The 27,937-nt window shown below is 35.0% G+C and overlaps 1 protein-coding gene and 1 pseudogene across 1 annotated transcript; both read right to left on the bottom strand.

The window, feature by feature from the left end:
- Positions 1-10,193: 10,193 nt before the first annotated feature.
- On the bottom strand, positions 10,194-11,132 carry LOC118908061 (olfactory receptor 1030-like). The gene has a single exon (XM_036877125.2). The coding sequence runs from the start codon at positions 11,130-11,132 to the stop codon at positions 10,194-10,196; it is 939 nt and encodes a 312-aa protein (XP_036733020.2).
- An 8,260-nt stretch (positions 11,133-19,392) lies between these two features.
- On the bottom strand, positions 19,393-20,327 carry LOC118908000 (olfactory receptor 5M8-like; annotated as a pseudogene).
- Positions 20,328-27,937: the final 7,610 nt, after the last annotated feature.

Raw genomic sequence — 27,937 nt, 5'->3', positions numbered from 1 at the left:
AGATACTTTTCTGAGTCATGTTGATCAGCTCCAGGCTTACAATGAAACTAAACTTTGGAATGAAGAGTGTTAATTAACCATGGGTAAGCAGAGCTGTGTGGGTCTTCAGAGCATAATTTCTGCCTTGAGAAAATAACTGTGCTCCTATACCTAGGAGGTTGCAATCCACCAAAGTCTTGTCCTTATCATCTTAAAGAGTAACCTACAGTTCTGTGTATTTCTTCCAATTGCAAATTAATTATTTTTTTTCCCACCAAAGTTTGTGTTAGGTTAAATCTTGAAGACCAGTGTCTGCAAGACACTAAATATACCTCATATGTTCCTCTGGGTTTTATGTTGCAAATGCAGTTCTCCATGTAAGAAACTATGAGGACCTCCTATTTAGCTCAGATAAATCCAGATGGGACAACTTCCACAGAGCAAGAAAATGAGTTTTCATTTTTCCATTTCTAATTAAAGTCCTCTGCAGGCTGTGAAGAAGATAACTCAAGATCAACTTTAAGGAACCATGCAAAAATTACCATCTCTTTAAACATTTCCTTGAGGCTCCCTATGTAAAATTAATGATCTCCCATTTATTTCAATAGCATTGATCTCATACTGCTTATATAAAAACAAACACTTTGTATCACAGTCTTAAATGCATGTTTCATAATGCTAGACTACAAACAATTTGAAATGACACACAGTGTCTTTATTGCATCCCTGATAATTATGAAACACTAAGTGTTCTGGTAGGTGCTGCAAAGGATACAGAAAGATATGGAATATTTCCTGTCCTGCTCACTCACATCAGGACACACACTCAGAAACACATAGAGCAGGTAGAAACCCTAAATCCAACTACACACTGACCACACACAGCTAGCACACACTCCAATATGCAGCAACCATCTCAGGCACCAGGACAACTCAGACTGTGGTTGATTTAGTTTTTCATGGGCCTTTGTGAGAATTTTTGGAAACGTTGGATGAAGGAACATGCTTCTGTTAAGGTGTTGAATTGGTTTCTACCAGGAATGCCTTGGAGCCCTTTTAACCTAAGACTACTTTAAATAAATTCCTGGCTTAGAATCTTTAAGACAAAATAGCTAACAGAAATTCACCTGAGAATAGAGCTTGTGATTACAACTTCTCAGGGGAATCTCTCTCTCTCTCTCTCTCTCTGTTCCCTCATACTTTCTTTTCCCTTCACCAAGACTCAACTTCAATAACAGACAAGTTTCCTTGTCTTCTCCATTTGAAGAAATATTTGCTTTCTGGAAACTTTGTTCACCAAGAATGTAACCGTTTAGAGCTCCAAGCTGATAACAGGCTCTCTCATATAAGTTGCCCTTTTAAAAGGTCCCTTTATCTTTCCTATGCTACCCACATGGCCAGTGAAAACAAAGTTGCTCATCACGGAAGATCCTTAGGACAGATGTAAGCTTTTTTAAAAAAAAATAACTAAAATGCCTGAAATTTTCATTCTATTTAAGTTTTAGCTTTTGAGGATTTCCATCATTGCCAGCTGAGCCATGAATTCTAAACCATTTTAATAGTATTTAGTTTTTCACATTAGAAACAATAGTTTTGGTTAACTTCCATACATTCATTTACCTAAAATGGTACCAGAAGCCAAGTAGTTTTTTCTAGTTAAAATTGGTATTTTCTGGTCCATAATTCTGAAGTCATATATATCATTTTCATTCTCTTGAAGAAACACAGTGTTTTGTTCTTCCTTTGTAAAGTCTAGCATTACTGACAGTGATATTACTTACCTTAGAAATTTAGGACAGGTAGCCCTCGCATGGAAGGGTTGTGTGATGTAAGAGAATATCACTCCAGTACAATGATGCTTCACCTTTATTTTCCAGAGCCGCTCATCTGTTAACACAAGTTCAGTCACCAGAATTGATTGGCTCCTTAAACATGGAAGCAAATCATGGCAAGAAAAATAAACATTTCCCTACTATCATGAATCAGCTGTAGAAAAGCCCCTAATAAATTTAAAATGATTTATGTTGTCTTTAAGTCTATTTTGGTTGAGTTACTTTGCTGCTCAAGTTGCTTTCCTGGAATGGCCTAATAATGTTCTATTTTCCTTCTCATTTCATGTGATCACTATTTCTGCACAATAAGTTGTTATTAAAGAGATAGGAAATTCTGATCATAGCTCTCTGCCTTAATCAAGTTGAAGTGTACAACCCAGGTAAATTCCTTTGCTCATCACACCATGAAATTATTACACAACAACAAAGCTTCATCTGACTTTGTTATCAAGGCACTTGGAACATTTTCTTTTGAAGTCTGAAATACAGCATCTGAACACAAGAAAAGCAATGATGGAGAATGAGAATCCACTGCCATCTTCAACCTACTGATTTTTGCCTCACAAGCCAAAGCATTAAAATAGCAAAATAGAGGAAGTAAACAGATTGACGATTTACCTAACTCTAAATCTAAATCTGAATGTGATTTGTGTAGGCAAAATAAGTAGGTCTCAGCCTCATTTCAAAGCGTATTCAAGAGGACATTTCGAGACAAACTGAGACAATCACTGGGAATCTTTAGTTATGAGCAAATTGGGTGAATGTTTCCTCAATATCTGACATTAGAATAAATTGAAAGATTATAAAATAATGACCAAAGCACAGCAAAACCTGGGAATATGCCTGCTCTTCTCCCTGGGAACTCACTGCTTAAAACAGAAACAGTTTCTTTGTAAATTAGCTGAGTGAAGTGTTTCAATTTTTTATAATGGTTTATAACAAAGCAGAACTACTTTTGTCTACAATTGACATACATGAAACTCAGAAAGATTAAAAGGGCACAAGACAAGTGAATTCAGATACAAAGAAGTAGAGATTGCAATATTAGTATGAAGCAAAAGAGAATATAAATTACAAATTATTAGGTAAGAGAGAAAATGTCACTTTTAACTGGAAAAGTGTATCACATGTGATGAAGATATAATAGTTAATACATGCAACAGATGAGTTATGCAGCATAAGTTAATAGATAACTGAAATTAAAATTAAATTTGAACCTTTAATATATATTTTAGCTTTTTCAAAAGCAAACAAAAATAAGAATGAATATATAGAAGATGTGAATAATGATCATATAGATTTTTTTCAGCTGAAGTATCATGGATATGCAATCTTATGTTGGTTTCTAATGTACAACACAATACTCCAACAGTTACCCATATTATTAAATCCTCACCCCCTCTAGTGTGGTTACTATTTATCAATGTAGAAAGATGTTATGGAAACATTGACTATATTCTCCTTGTTGTATAACATTCCCATGACCAATTTATATTGTGATTGCCAATTATTGTGCCCCTTTAACCCCCTCTCCCTCCCCCACAGCCTGCCCCAATCCCTCCCTTTTGGTAACCACTAGTCACTTCTCAGTGCCTATGAGTCTACTTCTGTTTGGCTTTGTTTTTATATCCCACAAATAAGTGAAATCACATGGTATTTGCCTTTCTCCACCTGGCTTATTTCATAGGGCATAATACCCTCTAGGTCCACCCATGTTGCTGCAAATGGTAGGATTTCTTTTCTTTTTATGGCTGAGTAATATAATATTGATCTTTAGTACAGAAATCTAAACTTTCCAGAAATCAAAAAATAAAGCAACCGTTAAATATTTGCCAACATTTGTCTATTGGCAAAGCAAAAAAGAACCATGATAATATCTAAAATATATAAAAGAATACAAGGTTTTTAAAAACAGTGAAGAGTACATCTTTAAGTAATATTAAATTAATAATACAATAATTTATAAACTAAAATATTTACCTATATAATTCTATATCTAAGGAGAAAGCAAAAGTACAATTTAAAATGTAAAAATTATGCACTTCAAAATATATGATATGGTCCAAATTTGAAATATAATCTTTAATAGTTATCATTATTAGGCAAGAAAACATGTAAATTAATCAGTCAAGCATTTAACTCCAAACATTAAAAAAATAAATAAATACAAAGACAATTGAAAATGAGATTCATAAACATAGAAGAAAAACTGATAACAGAAAATAGTAGGGTGGATTTTTTAAAAATTCAAAGATGAGGTTGTAACTCCAGGGGGAAAATCCCAGGGCAAAATATCTTTGAAACCGAAATCAGTCAAAGGGAGAAATAAAGTGGGAGAAACCCGTTTATTTCTTCCAAGCAGTCCACTTTTGCTCTCTTGTGTTTCTCGCGACCTGGCTGCAGGAACCCTCACCCAACCTCTCAGGTCCAGACAAGCCCTGCTCGCCCTTGTCATTACCTATGCATGTGAAGATGGACTGCTCCTTTCAACCCCCTGGCAACACCTGTACTACGGAGATGCACTAAAGCCAGGCAAGAGATTCTGGAAATACTGCAATTTTACTCACAGAGGTTTTTGAGGATCTGGGGCTTGATATGGACAAATTACTAGCTAGTATAATCAACCAAAAGAGAAAGTACAAAAACATATGATGTTATGAACTTTGTTTTGCACTTGTAACATTTACAAACAGGCATTCCACATGATGGTAGGGGCTCAGGTTCATGCTGTCATTCAGGGTCTCGAGTTGTCTGGCCTTCTGTGCTCAATAATGCACAATTTACAAAGGCATCTTGAGCATCTATGTCCAGCTGCCAGATGTTGGAGAAAGGGAAGCTCCCTATACATTTTAAGCACCTGTGTCTACAAGTTTCAGAAGGAAGTTATGTTTGCATTCCATTGGTGAGAACTAGTCCCACTGCAGTATTGAGAAATAACAGCGACAACAATTTGGGTGGATCAGTGTTTCCAAGCAATGACGCTACCATACCAAGCAGCAGATCTATATGGGGAATGTTTCTAGAACCCAACTACCTCTCACCACTTTTCCTGCTATTACTCTGGGGCTAGCAACCATCTTTCTTGCCTGAATTATATCACTCACTCCCACCCTTGTTCCTTTACCACCCACCCTAAACTCAAAAACTGAAGTTGGTCCCTTTAGAACATGTTGCTTCATACTACTGCTTAGCTTGGAACTCTCCCACAGTTTCGCATTTTTCTCAGAGTAAAGGTTTTCCAGTGGCTTTACATGATCTTAAATAATTGGCCACTAATCCCCTTTTATGCTTCTGATATCATATTCCATTAATTTTCTCATTGTCTAGGCTCCAGCCACAGTGGCTTCCAATCAGTCCTCAAAACACCCCCTGAATGCTTGCATTCTGAGTCTTTTCACCAGCTGTTCCATCTGCCTAGAACACTGCCCCTCAAGCACTTGAATGGCTAATCTCTAAACTACCTTAATGAGGATTCTATTCATCTGTTACCTTCTCAATAAAATCTACCTTCATTCTCATACCTAAACCAGAGACCCTCTGTTGCTCCTTTATCCTACAATATATGTATTCTAGATTTTGCCATATGATCACTAACATAGGATACGATTGACTTATATATTATGCTACTTGCACATGTATGTCTCACACCACTGGAATATAAGCTTCATGAGATCAAGGATTTATTTTTCTGTTTTGTTCATTGGTAACAAATAACTAAAACAGTGTCTAGTATTTAATAGACACTCAGCAAACATTTGTTAGATGAATGAGTGAATTAATAGGACAACAGTTAAGAATGCTAGGAAACAGACCAAAAGAAATATAAATAAGTTTATCTATATCATTATTGGCATGTTTAAATTAGTGGGGACAGAGATAAATAAATAATGGTGGTTAATGTTTTATGAAAATTTAGATTTTTGCCTCAGACCACATACAAAAATAAATCCTAATGATTGAAATTATATTTTAAATATGCATGTATTACATGGGCTTTTATGTGAGTAGTTATTCAGTCTGTTCATCATAGCTAAAATAATGCTAGTGGCCATAACAATCTCTGCAATCTTTGCCTAAGCACAGAAGTTTATTTCTCATTCACATAATAGGCAAATGCAGATGTAGCAGACAGACCTGTGTCACAGTGATTCAATGAGCCAAATTTGTCCTGGAACACACACCATCCCCTGGGGTCTCACAACTACTGTTTGCAACTGGTGAACAGACAAAAAAAAATAAAAGATAAAGGACAATGAACCATGGGAGACTTTCATGGCTAGGCTTGGACATGGTATACTATTTCCAACCATAAGCTCTTTTATGCATTCACAGTCAATCAAAATCAGCTCTTTATATCTCAAAACTTGTCCTTTCAAATAAAAACATTTTGAAACTGAGGCAACAGTACCACACAAACTAAAGGACAGGGCATCTGTTACACATCAATGATGAGGTGTTTTAAAGTCAAATGTAAAATGTGTGACAAGTTACAAAAGCATGTTCTAGAACTACTAAGTGTTATAGTTTCTTACTACCACCAAACCCAAATATTAATTTTAAAAAAAGCATGAAGAAAAAAAAAGGAAGACTAAATATAACTGTATATCTCCAGAAATTTTTTAAAGATAACTTCTTGAAATAAATTATGGAAACATATTCCAAATTCCAAAACATGAGTGATACTGTACTATTTCCCTCTGATATGGGAAATTATAAGGTAAGACATAAATAGGATCTTAAGTGAATACCATAGGATATTAACTATGTTCTGTATAAATGAAGTTTAATTAATATACATTTGAAATGAAACTAATACAGCATATAATTATACTAATTAACATTGTTTAAATAGTGTTTATAACATATTCTATGTAAAGTATTCTATTGTCAGGATACTGTCTCTAATTATAACAATGACTTAGGGTAAAATCATGTTGAATGTAAGCACTGAGACTCCATTTTTCAAAGTGATAGAAATTTAACTTGACTAGTTTCTCTCCCTGCCTTCCACAGGGCTGTGCCTGAGTTCTATGGGATGAATGTACTCCCAGGTATTGAAAAACACAACAATTTTTTTCTTTTATTTTTAAAGTATAGTTGACATACAACATTATATTAACCTCAGGTGTACAACACAGTGATTTGACATTTATATGCATTATAAAATGCTCACCGTGATGGTGGTTACCAACTATACAAAGTCATTACAATATTATTAACTATATTTCCTGTTGTACATCCCCGTGACTTATGTATTTTATCACTGAGAGTGTGTTTCTCTTAATCCCCTTCGCTTATTTCACCCACCTTCCCAAACTCCTCTCTGGCAGCCACAGTCTTTTCTTTTTAATTTATAAATTTGTTCAGGTTTTATTTTATTTGTTCATTTGTTTTGGTTGTAGAGTCCACACCCACATAGCAGAGAAATCATGTGGTATTTGTCTTTTCTATCTGATTTATTTCACCTAGCATAATATCTTCTAGGTCTATCCATGTTGTCACAAATGGCAAGATTTCATTCTTTTTTGTGTCTCAGTAATATTCCTTTGTATGTATGTATATACCACATCTTTATCCATTCATCTATCAACAGATGTGGGTTGCTTCCATTTTCTAGCTATTGTGAATAATGGTGCAGTGAACCTAGAGGTGCATATATCTTCTTGAATTTATACTCATTTTCTTCAGGGAAAATACCCAGAAGTGTAATTGCTGGATTCAATGGTATTTCTATTTTTAATTTATTGAAGAGATTGCCTTCCCCACTGTATATTCTTGCCTCATTTGTTGTAGATTAATTGACCATGTAAGTGTGGATTTATTTCTGGACTCTCTACTCTGTTCCACTGATCTGTGTGTCTATTTTTGTGCCAGTACAATGCTGTTTTGATGGTTTATACTACAGTCTGAAATCTGGGAGTGCAATACTTTTAGGTTTGTTCTCCTTTCTTAAGGTTGCTTTAGCTATTAAGGGTGTTTTGTGGGTCTATACACATTTTAGAATTATTTTTAGTTCTATGAAAAATGCCTTTGGCAGTTTGATAGGGATTGAACTGAATCTGTACATTGCTGTGGGTATGTGGACATTTTAACAATATTAATTCTTATAATCCATGAGCATGGTACCTCTTTCCATTTATTTGAGAAAAGAAAAATTCTTGACCTTGGTGTCATTATATATAGAAATCGACATCCATTTATTTGTTTATTTAATCATTTACTGTGTTCCCGGGATATGGTTAAAAAAAATAGTACCTGGTCTCATAGAACTTAAGTTCTAGTAATATATTCTTACTCTGATCTAATGAGTTTTCCACATTTAGAAATCTTCAATCCCTTAATTTTTGCCAGTTTTATATACTTCTCTGTCCTTTCAAGAAACAGATAATATTTTGGAGGTAATACACTCTGCTGGACCATAAAACAACTTGGGAGGTTGAAGCCCTGCACATCTCTACACACATGCTGTAATCATTGTAATTTTTGTAATTTGTTGCTTCCAATTCTCAACTAGAAAAAATTATACAGGCTCAACAAACCCTGAAGACCAAATTCCATTTCTCATAAGCATAACAAACAACATGTGACAAATTGTATCTCTACTGGCAAAACTCTTTTCAAGCCAAAGGCTTATTTATTGAACTAATGGCTAGATTTTATTGACTAATATTAATTTAATAAAATGGTGATATTCATTATATATGAACCTCTACTGTGTCTCTTCTCTTATTTTTTATAAAACAGGCCTAGATGGCAGAGTAAATACTATCAGGTTTGACCAGTACTTAGAATATCAGGCACATCCCGCCAGGTGTTGCATCTCTCACTCGACTGTAATAAAGCCTGTGATCCCCAAAAGTTGTTTCTGTATCTGGTATTTAGAGGTTTAGATAATGTACTTATCAGACCAATCTAGTAAACTGCTTCTAACTCTTTCTTGATTCTTGAGTTTAAACTTAATGATACCAGACAGTTTCACACTTATAAAAAGCCATGTCATTAGAACAGTCCATGAACACAGCAAACCCATCCCTCGGACATGGATTATAACTGTGTATTTGCCTTTATTGAGAAGACATTTTAAGGGATAATGTCAACAAATAGAGAAGGTAAATAAGAAAAGTTAAGTGTACCTTTGTTCTTCACTGATTTAATATCAGCAATTTTGACCAGTCTCTAACAATCTCCAAGGATTACAGCCCATTATAATTTGGCTGCAGCCGTATTAGATCACCATGTAATTAATCGTGGAGGCAAATGGGTGGAAGAATGGCAGTAAGTCTCCTATTTGCATATTTGTGAGCCTTGCTGCCCATGTTGATATCTAAACACAACTAAACCTAAACCTCATGATTTATAAAATAACTTCAGTTAAATGACTTAAAAATGGTTTGCTCATGATCTTAAAAAATGGTCCTTGAATACACAAGAACAGGAAACATCTAAAAATGTACCATGCACCATCAACCTACATAAAGGAAACACAATTTTCTATACTATTTTTATTTCTAAATCAGCCAGATGCATTTAGAAAACACACCCATAGAGCCATTTTAATGACGCTGCAAGAAATAGCTTACTTAGTTGTCATACTGAGCCTCTGGAAAAATGTTTATGTGACAAAATATTTTAAAAGATCCCACTCATCATTTGTAGGCACTTTATCAGGTTCTAAGATCTTTCTATCATCTGTGAAATAAAGTGTTATTAATTTCAATGGTTAGGCATCATTAGAAATGAGTTAGGAAGTCATGACTAAAATGAATAAGGGGTGAAGGTGAGGTACTTTTAGTAAATAGGGTGGAGATAGCTATTCACCAGTGAGAGGAAGCAGAACTCATTTCTCTTAGCCTGATATTCAGTGTCATGGAATAAACACTTCCTAGACTCTCTTGCAGGGAGGTTTGAGGATATGATTACGTTTTGGCCCAACAGATATGAACACACTTCTTGCATGGTTTATTTAGAACATTAGAAGAACATTTGCACATGTGGGCTAGCTTCCCCCCAGCCATTTTGCCTCATAAAGTGACCTTAAGAACAAGAAGGTAAGCCATGTTTAAGGTAAAATGAGCTATAAGGGATTAGAAACCAAATGTAAGAAAGCTGGTATGTAATTTGGACATTGCTAACCTCCAGACTTCTTCTGACAGAAAAACAAATTAAAGTGAACATTCAGATTTGTTTAAGCAACTAGTGTTTTTTGTAAGAGATGATACTAGTTGATACAGGAATGTGAATGGATCCCCTTTCAGGAATTTTAACCTCATCAGCTACCTAACACAAAAAGTTGGAGATGTATTGTACACTAACTTAAAATGAATGTCTTATACAATAATATCTTACATGTCTGGAAATGTTTTTAATGACAGTTTAACTCTTCTATTTCCTCAATTTTTGTTTCACTATTGCTTTTCTCAATGCCTCTTTCACATCCTTGTTCCTGAGCCCATAGATCATGGGGTTCAGCATAGGGATCACAGTGGTGTAAAACACAGCCACCATTTTGCCTTGCTCCACGGACTCCTCTGTGGGACGTCTCAGATGCATGCAGAAGAGGGTTCCGTAGAAGATTGTGACCACAGTCAGGTGGGAGCCGCAGGTAGAAAAAGCTTTTTTTCTCCCTTCTGCAGAATGGCTTCTGAGGATAGCAGCAAGGATGAACATATAGGATGTAAGAATGATCAGGAGGGACTGGACATTACTGTAGCCAGCTACTATGTACATGGATAACTCTTTACTGTAGGTGTCAGAGCACGCCAGCTTGATAAGAGGAGGATCAGCACAGTAGAAATGATTAATTTCATTAGCACCACAGAAAGATAGGTTGTAGGTCCTCAAAGTTTCCATCACACTAAGCAGGAAGCCATAGATATAAGGGACAATGATCAGGAGGACACAGACATTCTTGGACATCTTGCTGCTATAGAGAAGAGGATTACAGATAGCCACGTAACGGTCATACGCCATGACAGCCAGCATGCAGTGCTCGGTAAGGACCACAGCAATGACAATATAGCACTGCACCAGACACCCTGCATAGGAGATGGTCTTCTTCTCCGATAAGAAATTTTCTAGCATTTTGGGAGTGACATTTGTAGAGAAACACAGATCTAGAACAGACAAGCTTGAGAGAAAAAAGTACATGGGAGTGTGAAGTCGAGAATCAGTTTTGATCAAAATAATCATGCCCACATTTCCGATCACCGTGACTATGTAGACAACAAGGAACAACACGAAGAAAACAACTCGCAGCTCTGGGCGGCTTGTTAGGCCCAAGAGAATGAATTCTATCACTTCAGTGTAGTTTCTTCCAGACATTCTTTGTCTCCTATATGAGGTATTGGTTTGATTATCTAAAGAGAGATATAAAAGTTGTTCTTTTTTTTTAAATCACTGAAACCCTGGTTAAATATTGTACCAGGTAAACATTCTAAAAAGCTCCAAAAAGCTTTAGCTGTATTATCTCAGTAGTGTTTCCATGATTAGATATGAATAGATACACCATAATGCAAATTCAAAAGTTTTTCAACAAATGACTTTCGTTCAGATTATATTTGTAATCACACAGTGCAATCAAGTCAGACACTAAAGACAAAATTGTAAGTGTAAGTATCATGATAACTTGGGAGATTTAAAAAAATCTAGATAAGATATATGTTAAAGAAAAAATCATAATATAAATTTAGAAATGCCTAGAGCTCCTGCCTATGTACTTTCATACATACGCATATGTACAAAGAAGTTTAGGAAAAAGGTTGAAGATAACACAGGTAAAGCTCATTCTGAACATTGAGAAACTGAATTCCAGGGAAATGAAGTGATTTATTCATCAGACTTTCATCTCATATTGCTCAGGTTAATGATCTACTTTTGTATTATATATCTTACCAAGTTCAACTATTGTCTGAAACCCAACAAGAAGTTTTATGTGTTTATTTGTTGTTGTGATTGATGGTGATGGTAGTGGTTGGGAGGGGTGTTGCTGGGGGAAGGGAAGAGTTAAAACAGAGAGTCCAAGGTTATTTATGTATATATTGAGTAGCCAACTATTAAGAGTAATAGTGAGCACACTGAGAGTGAGAACACACTGAAAGTTGCTCTAAAATCTCAGAGAAATAAGGGATCTGAGAGTTAATATTGTTAATAAGCAATCACGACTTATTGTAAAACTATACTACTCTGTACAATATGTTATTTGCACACAGTTGGTAAAAATAGCTGATGTAACTGAATGAGAAGTCCACAGGTAGATCTACACACATAAGAAACTTGATAGATGATGGAGATGGAATTCCAAATCAGGGTTGAAAAAAGGAACTCTTTGACAGCATTGGCTTAATGGATGAGTTAAATGGGAAAAAGTTAAATTGCATCCTTACTTACAGAAGTAATTTCTAAGGCAAGATAGTGTTTTAATGTGCATTTCTCATATTTTTATGTCTTTTAATTTATGTAAATGGTATGCATTTTATTGAATTTATTGCAAATTATTTTAAATATATACCAAAAATAAGCTAAAATACTGTATGTTGGTATGTCTCCAAATTTTAATTTACAGATTTCCATAAACTAATAATTGTGTATAATTATGTTTACATCTAAATATTCTTTTTTCCATGAAACAATTTTGACATTAGCAAATGTCATTGTCAGAAAACTTGTCAGAGGCTGTATAAAACTTACACTCTCAGAACAGACTCAGAATATCATTGTGAGTAGCACTCCATTTTTCACCTGCCCTAAGAATATAAGTGAAACTAATTGATCTGGTCAATTGCTGCTTGAAGGTATAACAACACACTAATAACATAAGCTGAGTTCTTATGCTTCACACACCATATTAAAGTACTTTCTACATATTATCTTACTTAGTTCCAACAACACATATGATATCTTTCCATTTCACAGGCAGGAAACAGATGGGTTCTTTGGCCTTCTGATTTCAAATCTCATTTTCTCAGCTACTAAATATTATGAGGTCTTTTAACAATTGTATTCATCATATCAACATCAAATTTTATAGTTCAGGAAACACTTCATGTCACTTGTAAACCATTCATTCATATATATGTGTATATGCTTATGGCATGTAACTATTGGGCATCTTTCAAGTTCCAGAATGGTGCTGGATGCTAGAAGTAAGATGATGGACAAGACAGAGGCAATAACTTCAGGTAGATGAGTAACCAAATTCAGAAACTGTAACATGGAATGGAAGAAAACGGAAATGGAAATGGAAGAACCAAGAGAGGAATCAGATACGATAGTTTCCAGTAAGGTGTTTTTCCTCTGTAACATGCTACTTTCTTGGGAAAGTCCATCACTTCCTCTCAGTTGAACAGACTGCATAGGAAAAAATAATAACTACTATCAAGATGTTAAAAATCAATTCATCTAATATTTTTGTCTCCATATTCCCATATTCTGTAGCAATGATTGAATTATAGGCTACTAGAAGAAATAAATACAGACGGATCTTGAAGATTATTACAGGTTCAGTTCTGGACCACTGCAATAAGACAAATATCACAATAAAGCAAGTCAAATGAATTTTTTTGGTTTCCCACTGCCTAGAAAAGTTATGCTTACACTATATTGTAGTCTCTTAAGTATGCAATAAAGTAATATTTTGTCTAAAAAATGTACATACCTTAATTTTTAAAAATACTGCTAAAAATTGCTGTCATTTGAGCTTTCAGCAAGTTGTAATCATTGGTCACAGATCATCACAACAAGCATAATAACAGTGAAAAAGTTTGAAGTGTTACAAAGATTACTGAAAAAGGACACAAAGACACAAAGTGAGCCGATGCTGTTGGGAATCAACGTGGTTGTCACAAACTTTGAATTTGTCAAAAATGCAGTATAGGCGAAGCACAATAAAGTGAAGTGCAATAAAATAAGATATGCCTGTATGAATAAAATAGGGTCCTGACATAGTTCTTCTTTGAGATAGCAGGTGATAGGGACAGACACGCCAATGAAGACAACAGGGAGAGGACTGAGAAGAAAGGCAGCCAAGGGGTCACTGACTTAATTCTTAAAAGAGTAAAACAATTGAATCAAGAATCTAGGGTAGCACCTTCGTATTGTGATCAATTGGCAGTAGGGAAGCCAAGAGCTCCTCTTTTATCTCTCTGCCCATGAGCGACTTCTCCAGTCTAAGATCAAGATTATAACACTGGTTTAAACTCTAAGAAGCCGTACCATTTTTGCTTAGGCCTTGCTGGTCACAGGCACATGCCATTTTTTTAATGGAAACCATTCTCTCTCTCCAGATTTAATTCTAGAATGGTGAGTCTGTGGAAAATAGAGACAGCCAATATGAAGATACTGTCCATGAGAGGTCCGTCAGACTGCTGCTAAGAATCAGCACAGCAAACATTCAGGTGAAGTCACCAGCTTAGGTGATGAGTCAAGTGACCACATAGGCAAACTGGCAAAGCAAGAATGAAGACCCTCTTCATCAGCAATTGCTGCTTACAATTTTTCTTGACCCAATTTGGTTATTTGTATTATCAGACTAACTCATATTTCAAGTATTTTGGTGGAAAAAAAAAAGAACAATATTTTGAAAAATAAATTTTCCTGGAGTGCAAGCATGGCTTGTGAAAAGTGAGGTCCTAGACAGAACAGGCATTGGAAAAGAATCTGGAATCTTATACTAAGGAGAACCATAAAGACTTAGAGATCTTCTAGTATAAACCCCTTAGCTATGTGTATTGAAGCTAATGTTTTCCATGTGTTTCATGGTCACAAAAAAAAAAAGCCTCTTTAAGCATATGATTTACTTTGTAGAGTTCAGAAAACATTTGAACCACCAAAAAACTACATGGACCTAAGTTTCCAGTTGGACTTTTTCTTATGGAAATCAGTAATAGTAGACATTAAGATATTAGGAAAATGGAAAACACAAAAACTGTATTATTTAAAACCAATTATAATGAAACATCTGCTGGAGATCCACACTGTGGAATTCCATCAGAATATTCAGATATACTGGTTTTATCAACAAAAGAGACAGACATAACTGAAGAAGCACCCTTAGATTTTCCATGGTGGAAAATTCATTGTCTGCAAATTTCTTCTAAAATACCTATTTCAACACATAGTGTCTAAGACATTTGCAATTTAACGAAGTGAATACATAAATGACTGGATATTGAAAACCGATATACACATTTTCTCTCCTACCTGTGAAAATAAGAGTATCTTTTTAATGAACCGAAAGGTCAAATTCAAGCCAGTGCTATAGGATTTATATCCAAGTTATTGACATCACTGTTTATCTCAGGAGAATCCCCAAAGGTTTCATGAGGAAGCAATTAGAAGTGGAATCCCAGCAGAGAACATCCTCGGAGGGAGAAATACTAATTGGTAGCACTGTACTTTCTGAAATCAATATATCTTTCAATCCATATTTTATTCCACATTTGACTTTAAACAAATTGTCTGCAATGAATACTAGGGCAATACTTTAGATGATTCTGTAGGCCAAATTTTAAATACTCTATAGACACAACCTCTTAAAAAATTGAATTCAGGTAATTATCTTCATTATTTCAAGGTCTCTAACACATTTCTCACCATGTTTGGGCTTCAAAAAATCACACATAATACATACTAAATGCAAATGATGTTTAATCTTAGAATACATATATGAAAAATATATATTTCCCCTAACGGAGTCTTCATATTAATGGAATGTTTAAGCTATGTAATAAGTAATACTAGGTATAAATGATTAACTTCTAGAAGAAAAACACATGGAATGTCACAGGTAGAGAAGACATAATTACCAATGACAAGAAGAGTGTCTGACATAGACAATAATCACCAAATCCATATATTTAATTTATGGTTTTTATCATGTCTATCACATTTGGGAAAGTTTCCTAAAAAGTGAAAGAGCACACTTACCTCAAAATATAACTGAGCAAAACTTACCTTACAAATAATATATGATATTACCAATAATCCCATGATATGGGTGTCACTAATCATATTTTGTGGCTGAATAAACCAATCCTGAGAGATAACTTCTCTAAGTTTATCCACCTGAGAAATAAATAATAAAGCTGAGATTCAGACTCAGGTCTGAATAACTCCAAAACCAACCATTTTCCCACCACACCATTCTGTCTCAAAATAAAGAGATTTTTGTGTTCAGTAGATAACAGAATGTTTTAACAGATGCCTGAATCTTGGGATGGTTGGCAATGAAAAAGCAGCACACAGAATTTTTATTTACCCTACATAAAAGATTTTATGAACTTCTGCCAAGTTGATAGTCAGGGCTTTCTTGATAAGCCCAAAGATATAAAGAGCAGGAAGTGTATTTATTTCCAGGACTGTAACTTTCTTGGTCTCAGTAAATACCCATTTTGTTGTGATTCCCACTAAACTTCTTCCCTACCTGAGCAGCAGTGGAGATGCTTCGGTCTCTAAGCTGTTTCCAAAATGTACAAGTATGAATGGATCTTAAGGAAGATAATGTCACAAAGACTGCTAGGAGCTAGATCCCTTGAATCCTTTTACCATGGCTCAGCATTCACTTTTGTCTGTCTCTGTTCATGTACATAGACATGTAGTGTGTGAGCATTCCTGTCTGGTGCCAATAAACCTGCAATCTTAAAATGCGATAGTTTGAATATGATTTTACTGAACCAACTGTTAAAATATCTTAGTAATCATCTATTATTCTGTCTTGATTATATGTTAGGGTGGAAGAAGGGAGTATCACAGAGAAAAATCTATAATTGACCATAGACATAGGCAGAAGTGGAAAGAGGAAAGGATTGGCAAATTCTTATTCTTCCAAAACACAAATGGTGAGTATCATGTCTTTACCAGACTCTATGCTAAGGCAGTAAAGATACAAAGATGAAAATATGTGGTCCTTTCCTTTAAGAACTCAATACAATTGAGTTAGAAGAACTCAAAAGAAACAGATGTATATCCATATAATTATAGTACCTTGTTACAAATGTAATGATAGAATTGTAAACTCAATGAACTATAATATGGTACCTACACAGCCTGATGCATTAGGGAAGACTTGCTGGAAGAGGTAATGCTTCAGCTAGGTCTTCAATTATAAGGGTAAATGAAATTGTGGAGGGAACTTTGAGTTGGATAGCAGGAAATTACATTAAATGTTTCATAAAATTATAGTTGCTAATAAAAAGAGCAATCATTAAAAAAACTTGATCAACTAAATTATTTCTTCTCATTCTATCGGGAGGAAATATGGACCTCCTATCAGGTGACAGCAACCGAAATGTGGACAAAAAAGTGGGTGTTGAAGACAGTTTGCTTTGTCAACTATGGGAGTTTGCAGTACCATTAAATAAATAAAGGAGCCCGTTTTCTTTTATTTTTTGTTTTTAGTTTTTATTAAGGTATTATTGATACACACTTATGAGGGTTTCACATGAAAAACAATGTGGTTACTACATTTGCCCATATTACCAAGTCCCCACTCAAACCAATGCAGTCACTGTCCATCGGTGCAGCAAGTTGCCACAGATCCACTATGTCCCTTCTCTGTGCTACACTGCTCTCTCCGTGACCCCCCACACCATGTGTACTAAACATAATACCCCTCAATCCCCATCGCCCTCCCTCTCAACCTGCCCTCTCACACCCCTCCCCATTGGTAACCGCTAGTCCCTTCTTGGAGTCTGTGAGTCGGCAGAGGAGCCCATTTTCTGACATCAAATCTTCTTATTGTTTCTCCCATTTACTAAGTTCCAGCCATGTGCTCTTTCTTTCTGCTGCTCCAACATACTGGGCCTCATCCCTGAAACTTTGTACTTGCAATTGATTCTCCTGGTTATACTTTTTACAGATCTGTTCATGTTTGCCTTCTTCTGAGCATTTAGGCTTCAATTCAAATGTCACCTTCTCCAAGAGTCCTTTCCCAGTTACTGAAATCAACACACTAGCATGGCCCTCCCTTCTGATGATGCCCAGTCATTTTCTTCCATTCTGCCTCACTTTACCTTCTCCATAGCACTTACCTATACCTGAAATATTTTATTATCTGTTTAAGTGCCTTGCTAACTTTCCCAACCAATGCTAAAATGTAATAAAGGGCTTTCTCTGTCTTATTTATTACTGAATCTCCCCAATTTGTAACTTATTTCCCAGTAATCAAGATAGATTGAATGAATGAAACATTTCAAACCAACGGTAACAAATCACAAGTTCCAGAAAACAGCTCTGCAACAGACCTAGAGAGCAACCAGTGCAGAATCTTACAGGGAAAGGGAGGGCCTCCAAGGAGAAAATGGGTGAATAACAGATCAACTATTGTTTCTCTCTGTGAGAGGTGCTTTATAGTTTTGCTGAAAGTTTGAGAAAAAGTAGACACGACAAGAAAAACAAAAGCAAAGACAACTTTACTCAATGAAAATCAAACAATTATGCAAGAAAATAAATGAATTCATAGTATTTATTACTCATAGTGTTGGTAATTAGTATGAGCAATGTTCATAGTGTCACTTTGTTCAGTTATTCAGGTATTATTAATGATGCATCATATTAATTTTAACAACAAATGTCAACTTAAGAAAAATGTGAACATATTGTGAAGATGAGAAAGAAGTGGTTCTTAGATAAGGAGGCAGGGATTGGTGAAATAATTTTAACACTTTACATTTAATAGAAAGGTGCCAATCAATCATGTCCATGATTGAAAAATCAATAAACAGATATATAGGCATACAATTTAAAGGGAGTTAATTACTAAAGAAAATAACAAGAAAGTGTTACCTATGAGGAGATAGAGTAGGAGATAAGAAAGACAGGAGTTTATATAAGCCTTTTAATATATTTGCCCTTTAAAGCAATATACATGTTTTACATTGTAATTTTAAATAATAATTATACAAAGTAATTTTAGCTAAGTACATGCATATATGTAAAAATAGAAAGAAGACTAGAACATAATACCTCAAATGTAATTTCCTTGAGGGCTGTGGTGTTCAATATCTATAATATATGCATCCTCAGGTTTGAATTTTATATAATTAATATTGTATCAACCAGAAGAATCTACTTCTTGCCATGGAAATAAGCAAATTCAATATACTGTAGCTTATACAACAAAGGGCATTTCTCACTCATCTAAAACTCTATTGTGAGGTGATCTGATCTCTCTCCTCACTCAAGAACCCACATTTCAATCTTAAATCTTGCTGGTCACCGTGACAATAAGAAAAACTAAAACATTAAGGGATTCTCTGACCAACTGTTAAATGCCCAATTGAGAAGTGACACGTATGAATTCTAGTCTAACTCATTGTCTGGAAATAGCCCCCCACCCCCACCTAAACCCAAAAGGGGAGATGTGCAGGGCTATCATGTATACAAAAGGCAAATAAAATAAAATAACTGGTGAAAAAAATAAATGACAAGTACAAACATGGAAATTTTCATGATGAAAATTTTACTTTTTATGTTTGGATTTTAGAAAAACAGCTATTAGAGCTTTAAAAAAGATGTAGTGTTCCCCTTTGGTGTACTATCCTTCTCATTACAACATCAGTTTTATCCTATAACTTAAGAAAAAGGTCTAGAGAAAGGTTGGGGACCAAAAGAATGGTGATATCTTTAAGGAAAATATATTTTTGCTTAACAAATCTCTGGCTAATGCCTCTTTCACATCTTTATTTCTAAGGCTATAAATCATGAGGTTCAACATTGGGATCACTGTGGTTTAAAATACAGCAACCCATTTACACTATTCCACAGATTCCTTTGAGGGGGGTCTTAGGTACATGAAGAAAAAAGTTGCATAGAACACGGTGACCACTGTCAGATGCGAGGCACAAGCAGGGAAAGCTTTGCGCCTGCCTTTTGCGGAACGACTCCGCAGGATAGCCGGGAAAATACACAGGTAGGCAATCAGGATGAGGAGAGAAAAGAAAAGGTTACATCAGGCTACAACAAACATTGGCTTGTTTTTGTTGTAGGTGTCAGAACAAGCCAGCTTAATCAATGTCGGGTCAGCACAGTAGAAGTGATTCACTTCTTTGGGGCCACAGAAGGCCAGGTTGTAGGTCCACGTGGTCTCCATGAGGCCAGTGAGCTCTCTGTACATGTGATGAGGGATGTGCACACACTCTTGGACATCTGGCTGCCATAAAGCAGAGGGTCACGGACAGCTGCATACCCATCGTAGCCCACTACAGCAAGGATGTAGATCTTCACATGGACCAGACAAGCAGGACAGGAAACTGTTTTCTTCTGATAAGAAAACCTTCAGCATCTTTGGAATCACATTGGAAGAGAAGCACTGATCCGTGAAGTATAAGTAGCTCAGGAAAAAGTACATGGTCGTGTGGAGCCGGGCACTGCCCCATATGAGGATAAGCATGCCACGATTCCCTGCCACTGTGACCACATAAATGGTCAGAAACAGTACGAAGAGAGGAGAGTCTGCAATTCCAGCAGACTGGTCAGTTCGAGGAGAATGAACTCAGTCACTGAAGTGAAATTTCTGCTCATAATGTCCTTGCATGGGAAATGAGAACTTCGGATCAGTACAGTATTTTTTTTTAATGGCAAGAAAGAAATCAAATATTTTTAGAACATCATTCTGTTTTTTTTTTTTTTCTCTGCAGTTTTTTTTTCCCTCTTCTAGGATTTCCTTGGTCCAAGAGACACTAGAAATAGTGGTTGAATTAAAACAGGATCTAATTAAACTTTAGCAAAGACACTCAAGCTGGTTCTTGGCCTCAGTCACCAGTCAGCATCAAATCTCTTTCTGTGATTTCTCCTTGTCTATTTATCTTTTTGGTTTCTGTTGCCTCATTTCTTACCCATCTCCACTTATATTTTTGTCTCCACATTTTACTTAACTTCAGGTCAATTTTTCCATTCCAGATTTTACCATTCAGTGTCAAAAACAAACCAATACTTGCTGCTTATCTAAATGAATTGACCAGATAACTTAACTAGAAGTTGAGAACTTTGTACCAGAAGTTCTTTCTCTGATAACAATTGTTTCTTCCAGGGCATCCCAGATAAACCTCTTAGGTTCTTTGTAAAATGCAGTAAGTGATCAATTAAATGATGTATCTTAATTCATTCTTTGTAATATATTTAAAAAGTCAGTACATATTTAAAAAGTTTTACAATGACTAGATGCTACTTTGTGAAAAAAATAGAAGAAAACAAATCTTTGAAAAGCTGAATGAATACAAATCTTTCATCATGAATGGGAAGTGATATAATGCACAGGAAAGCTTTCAAAAAGTCTTCTAACATTTTTCCAGTTAATTTATTAAGCTTTGGAGAAGCATACTATTCAGTCTGTGAGATTTGAACTAAAACATAGAAATGACTTAGCTCGGTGTGTTTGTCTATACTTTGAGAGCAGATTAAAAATCAATCACAGACTTGAATTTGATCATAGACATGGCTTAGTTCAGTATGTGGTCTACACTTGAAAAACGGATTAAAAGGCAGTCATCGGTTAGAGCTAGAGGTGGTCTTTATGGGAAAGTGTTGAAAAACAAAGCCAGAGTTAACAAAACAAGACAACCACAAAAGTTCCCTTTTCTTTGTTTATTCTCAAACTAGATTGCTACAACCAAAGAGCAGATTCCAGCTAAGAGAATGTGATGAAAGAGACCTGTGCAATTTCACCTTCCTTTAGAACATAGGCTGGTCCTTCCCCTCCTCCTTTCTGCCTCCCACTGGCTGTAATGAAGGTGCAGGGCTGAGCCACCCTGGATTATCTGGAGACGATGGCAGAGAAATAAAAATGAACACATGGAAACTCCTGAATTCATGACAGAGCTGAACTACCATACCAGCTTGGAATTTTATATAAATGAAAATTGAACTTCTAACTGGTTTATTATTTTGTTTTTCTTCTTGCAGGAACTGAAATCATTATCCAACTAATATAAACCTCTACATCAGTGCTCATGATTACCGTAAGCTCCATAGAACTCTCCCTGGTCTTCAGATTTGCATTCACCATTACTCTTTCTTATGGTCTTAAGATACAGACAATCTAGAATCCGTACTTTTTTAGTGGACCTTGGTGTACTCTTTGTTAAAATCTATGTAAGACTCTCCTTACAAGCTGGAAAAGCCAATCATTACTAGTTGCTCCAAATCCATTAAAAAATCTCCCCCTTCTACATCAGAAAAATACTTAGTATTAAGCTACAATCAGAAGAAAATATAGACCCCTGGGTATAGGTATATAGAATCCTGACTTAAGACGAAAGTTGTTTTATCTCTATAAGATATAACAATACCAAGTGATAATTATTAGTTAGAATTTAATTAATCCCTCAGAGGTCATCCCCAAGTACCTTACTATGACTTCAAAATAGTGATCGCAATGTTTAGATAACCCTAATGTTAGTTTCTTGAGACCTTTTAAAATAACCTTAAACCTCCTTTCCATTCATTCCATGCCATCTGGAAATCCAAAATATCACACACACACACACACACACACACACACACACACACACACACACACACACACACACTGCAACTCTATGGAATGCAGATAAGAGATATTTATTGCAAAAATATTGAAAAATAAAAATATAAACATTAGACATAGTTACTCTTTAATTTCCCTTTTCATACCCTAACCACAGAGGATTTTACCACTGGCTATACTGCAGTACTTAATTGCCAGCTTCATACACTTCTCTTCTTTCTCTTATATTCCACCCCCTAACTCCTATTTCTCACCTCTGTCTTCACCCCCAGAATGACTCAGGAATAGGCTCACAAAAGCAATTCACCTTGTGCCTCCTGTCCTCAAGATCAGCTTAGATCAATCTTTGCCTACTGAACACATTAAGATGTTTTGTAAAACTAAAAGACTTTTCATATAATAGGAGCCACTATCTTCTGAAAAGGGGTTATTTGGTGTTTATATATAATACATATGGTATATAGAATCAATTGCTTTAGTGCATGTGCGTGTATTTTCATGCAGGTTGAGTAGTGGGCTATCTCACTCTTTCTCATCTACCAGAGAATACTGCAACATCATGTTGTAGCTTTCATGTGTTCATGCTGTATTTTTCTTTCCTAACTTCCTTAAAAATAAGCTATCAAGGAATCTTTGCACATTCCAAAACTTTAAAAATTATTTTGTTTACATTATCTTTAACTGATATTCTCACAAAATCAAGGTTTGGAAACTAGGAAGCTTTGATTTGATCAGTTACAACCATACTACATATTAGCTCTACAGTTCTAGCTGATTTAACCTTTATGAGCTTCAGTGCTAACCTTTAAAATGTTGTTGCAAGGGTTTTCTCTGGATATTAAAAATTGTAATATATGTAAGTATTTGACTATGTGTGAGGCATAGAAGGCTATCACAATACATTTTTAGTGCCCACTTTCCCTATCATCCCTTGCTTAAGCAATCCAAGAATCTCCCTTGCTTAATACTTAAAATAATGAAAAATTCTTAAATTATGAGCATTTGTCATATGATCAACTCTAATCTCTATGCTGTCATTTCTCTATTTCCAGCCATACATTTATTCCTACCGAACAAGAAATTGGATTTCAAAGTTAAACAGTAACACTTCGGTTGGTTCCTAACACACATAAAAATAGAGAGCCCTACCTACACAGATGTAGGAAAAAATAATGGGCCCTCAAAAATATGTGAGGGAAACTGTTGCATGTTTTTATAAAGTTGATTTATTTTCCCTATAGTATTAAAAAAATTAAATCAAGATGAAGTAACCAATTCTACCAATTGATTAAAAGTTCCCTGAAGACAGCTCAGGAGCTTTCACACCTTGAAGATTTAGGAATGGCTTAAGCGTCTCTTCTGTGTCTCCTTTGTCTTCCTTGTTAATGGCCTTACCTACTGCTTGCCATGTGTTCTGGGCCCCTTCTCCCTCACTGCCTCCATTCCTGGGCAGAAAGGTTGCATTCTAAAGAAAGCTAGCTATTCCTTTCACTTGGTTACCACAAGAGCATATTCTACCATATGACATCATTGCAGTGATCAAACATTCATTTGATAAAAAGGGGTAGTTGTAGCCCTTTTTATTTTTGCTTGTTTTATATCACCTTACTATTTTTAGAGAAGTCCAAGACCAAGTGAAAACAACTGGAGAAACCTAAATTATGCACATGATTGAGATAATCTGTGGGATTCTCTACTTTCCTAGGCTGTAATGTACTTTGCATAGTTGTTGAATTTCTAGTGGTTAAGTATTTCTACTATATTTGATTAACCAAGCTATTAATTTTCATTAAAATTGACAACTGAACTTGTTTCTCATATATAATTTTATTAGAAATTCATGAAGACTATCAGGTGAGTACTGTTAAACTCATTTTATAGTTGACGGAACTGAGTCTTAGAGAAGATAATCAATTTGTTCAAAGTCAAAGAGCTACTAAGTGACCTGGCTGAGATGAGAAAGCAGATCTGACTACAAATTTCTTGTCTTTAGCCACTAACTTTTTTTTTCTGAAGACTTAGTTTCTCCTCAGCAATTTAGGGGACAAGGGGAGGTTTATCACCATGCATTTCAAGACCTTGATAATGGAGAATTGGACAGCAAAACACTGAATCTGTAAAGAAATTGGGCTGTAGAAAGGTAGCAAAGAAATAGGAACAGATAAATTGATAAACAATTCATAAGTTTCTCCTAAAGTCATTCCCGAAATGGAAACAACTGGCATAAAAATGGTTTAGTAAGAAGATTCATATTTTTTTGGATTAATAAAGGCTGTTAATCATGCAGTCACTGTCCACCTTGATTAAAACAAGACTATTGTCCTCTGCAGAATTCTTCTCTCAGGCACATGCTGAAGGTATACTGACATCAATACCTTTGAATCACTCTTCAGGTTAAAAATTGCTGATGGTCTCTCATTGATACCAAATTAAGTCTAAATATGTTAGCAAAGCATTACTTCCTTCCTCATCTGATTCAGTTTACTATTCAGCCCTATCTTTTCTTACATTCCTATCTATGATTGGTATCCCACACACAACCAAGCTCTTCTCCTTGTGCCAGCTGGTTCCTTCTTTAGGAAATGCCTTTCCAACCATCTTCTGTCCTCTGAAATTCTACTCAGCTTTCAAATCCCAGCTTAATGGTTACCAGCTCTGGGAGAATTACTTTAAAAGCCTTAAGCAGAATTACTGGGTTTTTTTTCCTGTGCTCAGAAGACAATTTTTAAAAATATTTCAACTGTTTCTCTTATCCTAGCAAGTCTTATGGTAAAATAGTTGTGGTAATTCCTCCATAAATAAGCATTACTCTTCATTGGCAATGGTTACATATTTAATCATTTAAAAAAATCTATAGTGACTTGCCTTTGATAGACTTCAATAACTTTTTGAACTGAGTTGATGTGTGACCACAAATATATGAAGATATTGCCTTCAGTTGAAGTGTAAAGCAAGAGGCAATTTGTCCTCAACATAGTCTTATCCAGGTGAAGCAGGTTCCATTAAAGTCATTAAATAGACTGAATCTTCAAGGAAAGGCTATTTTATTTTAATAGGTTTCCCAACTGCAGACTATCAAAATAAGTAATGATTTAAAATATATTATAAGTCTCCAAATCAATGGCTACTTTCACATGCATTCTGATTTCCTAAGCTCATTCATGAGGCCTTAACATCATTTCTAACATGCTTTTTTAAATTCAGGAAAATTAATTGAACAGTGAAATCACCATTAGACATCTACTTGTAGGATGTGAGAGAGACAGGATTTATAAACAATGAAATCAAGGCTTCAAAGCCAAAGATTTTTAGTAACTCACTTATCCAACTAACATTCTTGACTCTTGATTAGACATTCTTTGAAAACTTACTCTACAAGATTTTAAAGATTTTATTCTGTTTAAATTAGTAATCACCTTCCCTTTAACAGACAAACAAAAAATACCCAGCATGTTATACAACATTACATAGTAAAAGCACAATATAATACAAGTCTTTCAAATTACTCATATGGTAATTCTTCATGCTTATGGGTGAAGAAGAAATTTGTGTGGTAATTCATACATATCCACATAATTTCAAATATTATATTCTTTCTCCTAGTTATTTGGTGGTTCAAAATAAAAGTGACAACATATAGGAAAGATACTGTTTTAATTTTGCTACAGATTTTTTTCAAGGAGGTGCCATTACCTAGTCATATTTATAAGATAATTCAGAAGTAGAGAGCTTTATCTTATTTACAATGATGAGGAAGATTGAAAATATGTTAGTAAAAATACAAACTTCAGGCTCCCATGGATTCCTAAGTGCATTCTGGATGTCCAATATGTCTGTGGCAAAATCCAGTTTTATTTGATCTCAGTAGCTACAAAGTGACAAGACATGATGATGTTCCACCACCCTGCCAGCTATGGAGAAAACAACTGTGACGTTAAACAAATCTATATGAAACCATGTATAGAGGACATGGCATTCATATAAATGTGGAACATGTTGGACACAATATTGTAACTACATGAAGAGCAGATGATCATGTGGATGTGACTGTCACAGACAGCAATAGGGACAAAACATTGAGTTAACAGGAATGTGATCATGTCACACTGTTCAAATAAATTAGCCAAGGAAATGATTTTCCTAATTGCAAGGTTACCCATAATGTTTGAAATTGGCAGATTGGTATGCACACATTGTGAGGGTGTGATCTTCAGAGTTAGGCTCAAGGTTGCCACAGGAAGGAGAACACAGATAACTAGAAACAAGATAAAAAAGACAGGCTGAAGCATTAGACAACTGGTCAACCTCAGGAAGCCAAATTCCTTCTCTGTGGTCTGATTTATCTTGAACATCTCCAGGTGAATTCTTCTGTTTAAGGACATAAAACAGACCAATCATACATGAATAAATTATATACATTTAAGATTCCATCAGTGTATCTCATATGCTTTCTAATTCCCATTGCCTTATAAAATTAATATCACTATTTCCAGTTTATAAAAATTGTGTTTATTTATCTATCTACCTACATTTCCATCATCTATTTGGTTTTTTTTAAAGGGTCCCGGACTATGAACCAGCCTGAGAAATACAGAAATGATTGCTTTCAAACATTATATCTGACCTTATGGAATTTACAATATCATAGGGAACACAGGCATTAATTAAATAACCCAAACTATAAGGGTATTATATCCAAAGAATGATAAATATAATAATGGAAAAATTTCAGAAAGCTGTAAGAGGAAAACAAGTCTCAAATAGGTGAAGTAACTTTGTAGTTAATAATAAAACTGAATTTGCATTTATTGAGTGAATAGCATGTATCAGACATTGTACTAAGTATTTTGTATATATTAATCCATTTCTCCTACACAGCTTCCCTATAAAACTGCTATGCATTCATCTTATAGAGGGAAAAACTGAGGCAGAGAGAGGTTGAGTAATTTTCTCAGTAAATCTGACTTCAGAGTTCTTGCTCTTATCTGTTAATTTATCTGAGAAATGCTGGAGTCAAAAACTCACATTATTGAACAAGTTGAGTATGTCTATACATTATACAATAGGATGTTTTCTCATAGTGGATTCTGTTACTCATTGTGAATGTAGCTGTCAAATAACTGATCAACAACATTTTTGGATGACATAAAATAATACTTATATTCACTGCATGGTTTTTCGCTCCAATAAAATATAAGGAAAATGTTTATTATGGTAAGAAAAAAAATTTTGAAACCAGAAACATTTGAATTTCTATTCTAAGCTATGCTATTTTTTTGTTAACAAGTCATCTTTGAGTCTCTGTTCATCTTTAAAATGGATATAATAATGCAGAAATCATAGTATTAATGGGCAGACTAAGTGAAACACTGTATGTTAAAATAATGTCTGAACTTTGGTAAGCATTATTATTTCTTTCTCTGCCTTTCATGTGTGCCTGTATGAGACTGAGATTCTAAACATTCTTCAAATGTCCACTGTTCCCAAGAAAACATATGACATATAAACAAAAATGTTACACTTACAGCATTATCATTCCCTGGAATATTTGTTTATTCTTTAAAAAATATACATGGATCAGTTTTCCTTAAAAAAAAAACTACCAATCAGTGTCATGATCTTTTAGATAGGTAGGAAGAAATACATA

The sequence above is a fragment of the Manis pentadactyla genome, chromosome 9 (assembly GCF_030020395.1).
Source record: "Manis pentadactyla isolate mManPen7 chromosome 9, mManPen7.hap1, whole genome shotgun sequence".
Classification (NCBI taxonomy): domain Eukaryota; kingdom Metazoa; phylum Chordata; class Mammalia; order Pholidota; family Manidae; genus Manis; species Manis pentadactyla.
The sequence above is the reverse complement of the archived record's forward strand: the minus strand, read 5'-3'. Positions and strand labels throughout refer to the sequence as shown.

Excerpts from the sequence above, each read along its gene's own strand:
- LOC118908061 (XM_036877125.2), bottom strand. The coding sequence starts at position 11,132 with ATGTCTGGAAGAAACTACACTGAAGTGATAGAATTCATTCTCTTGGGC.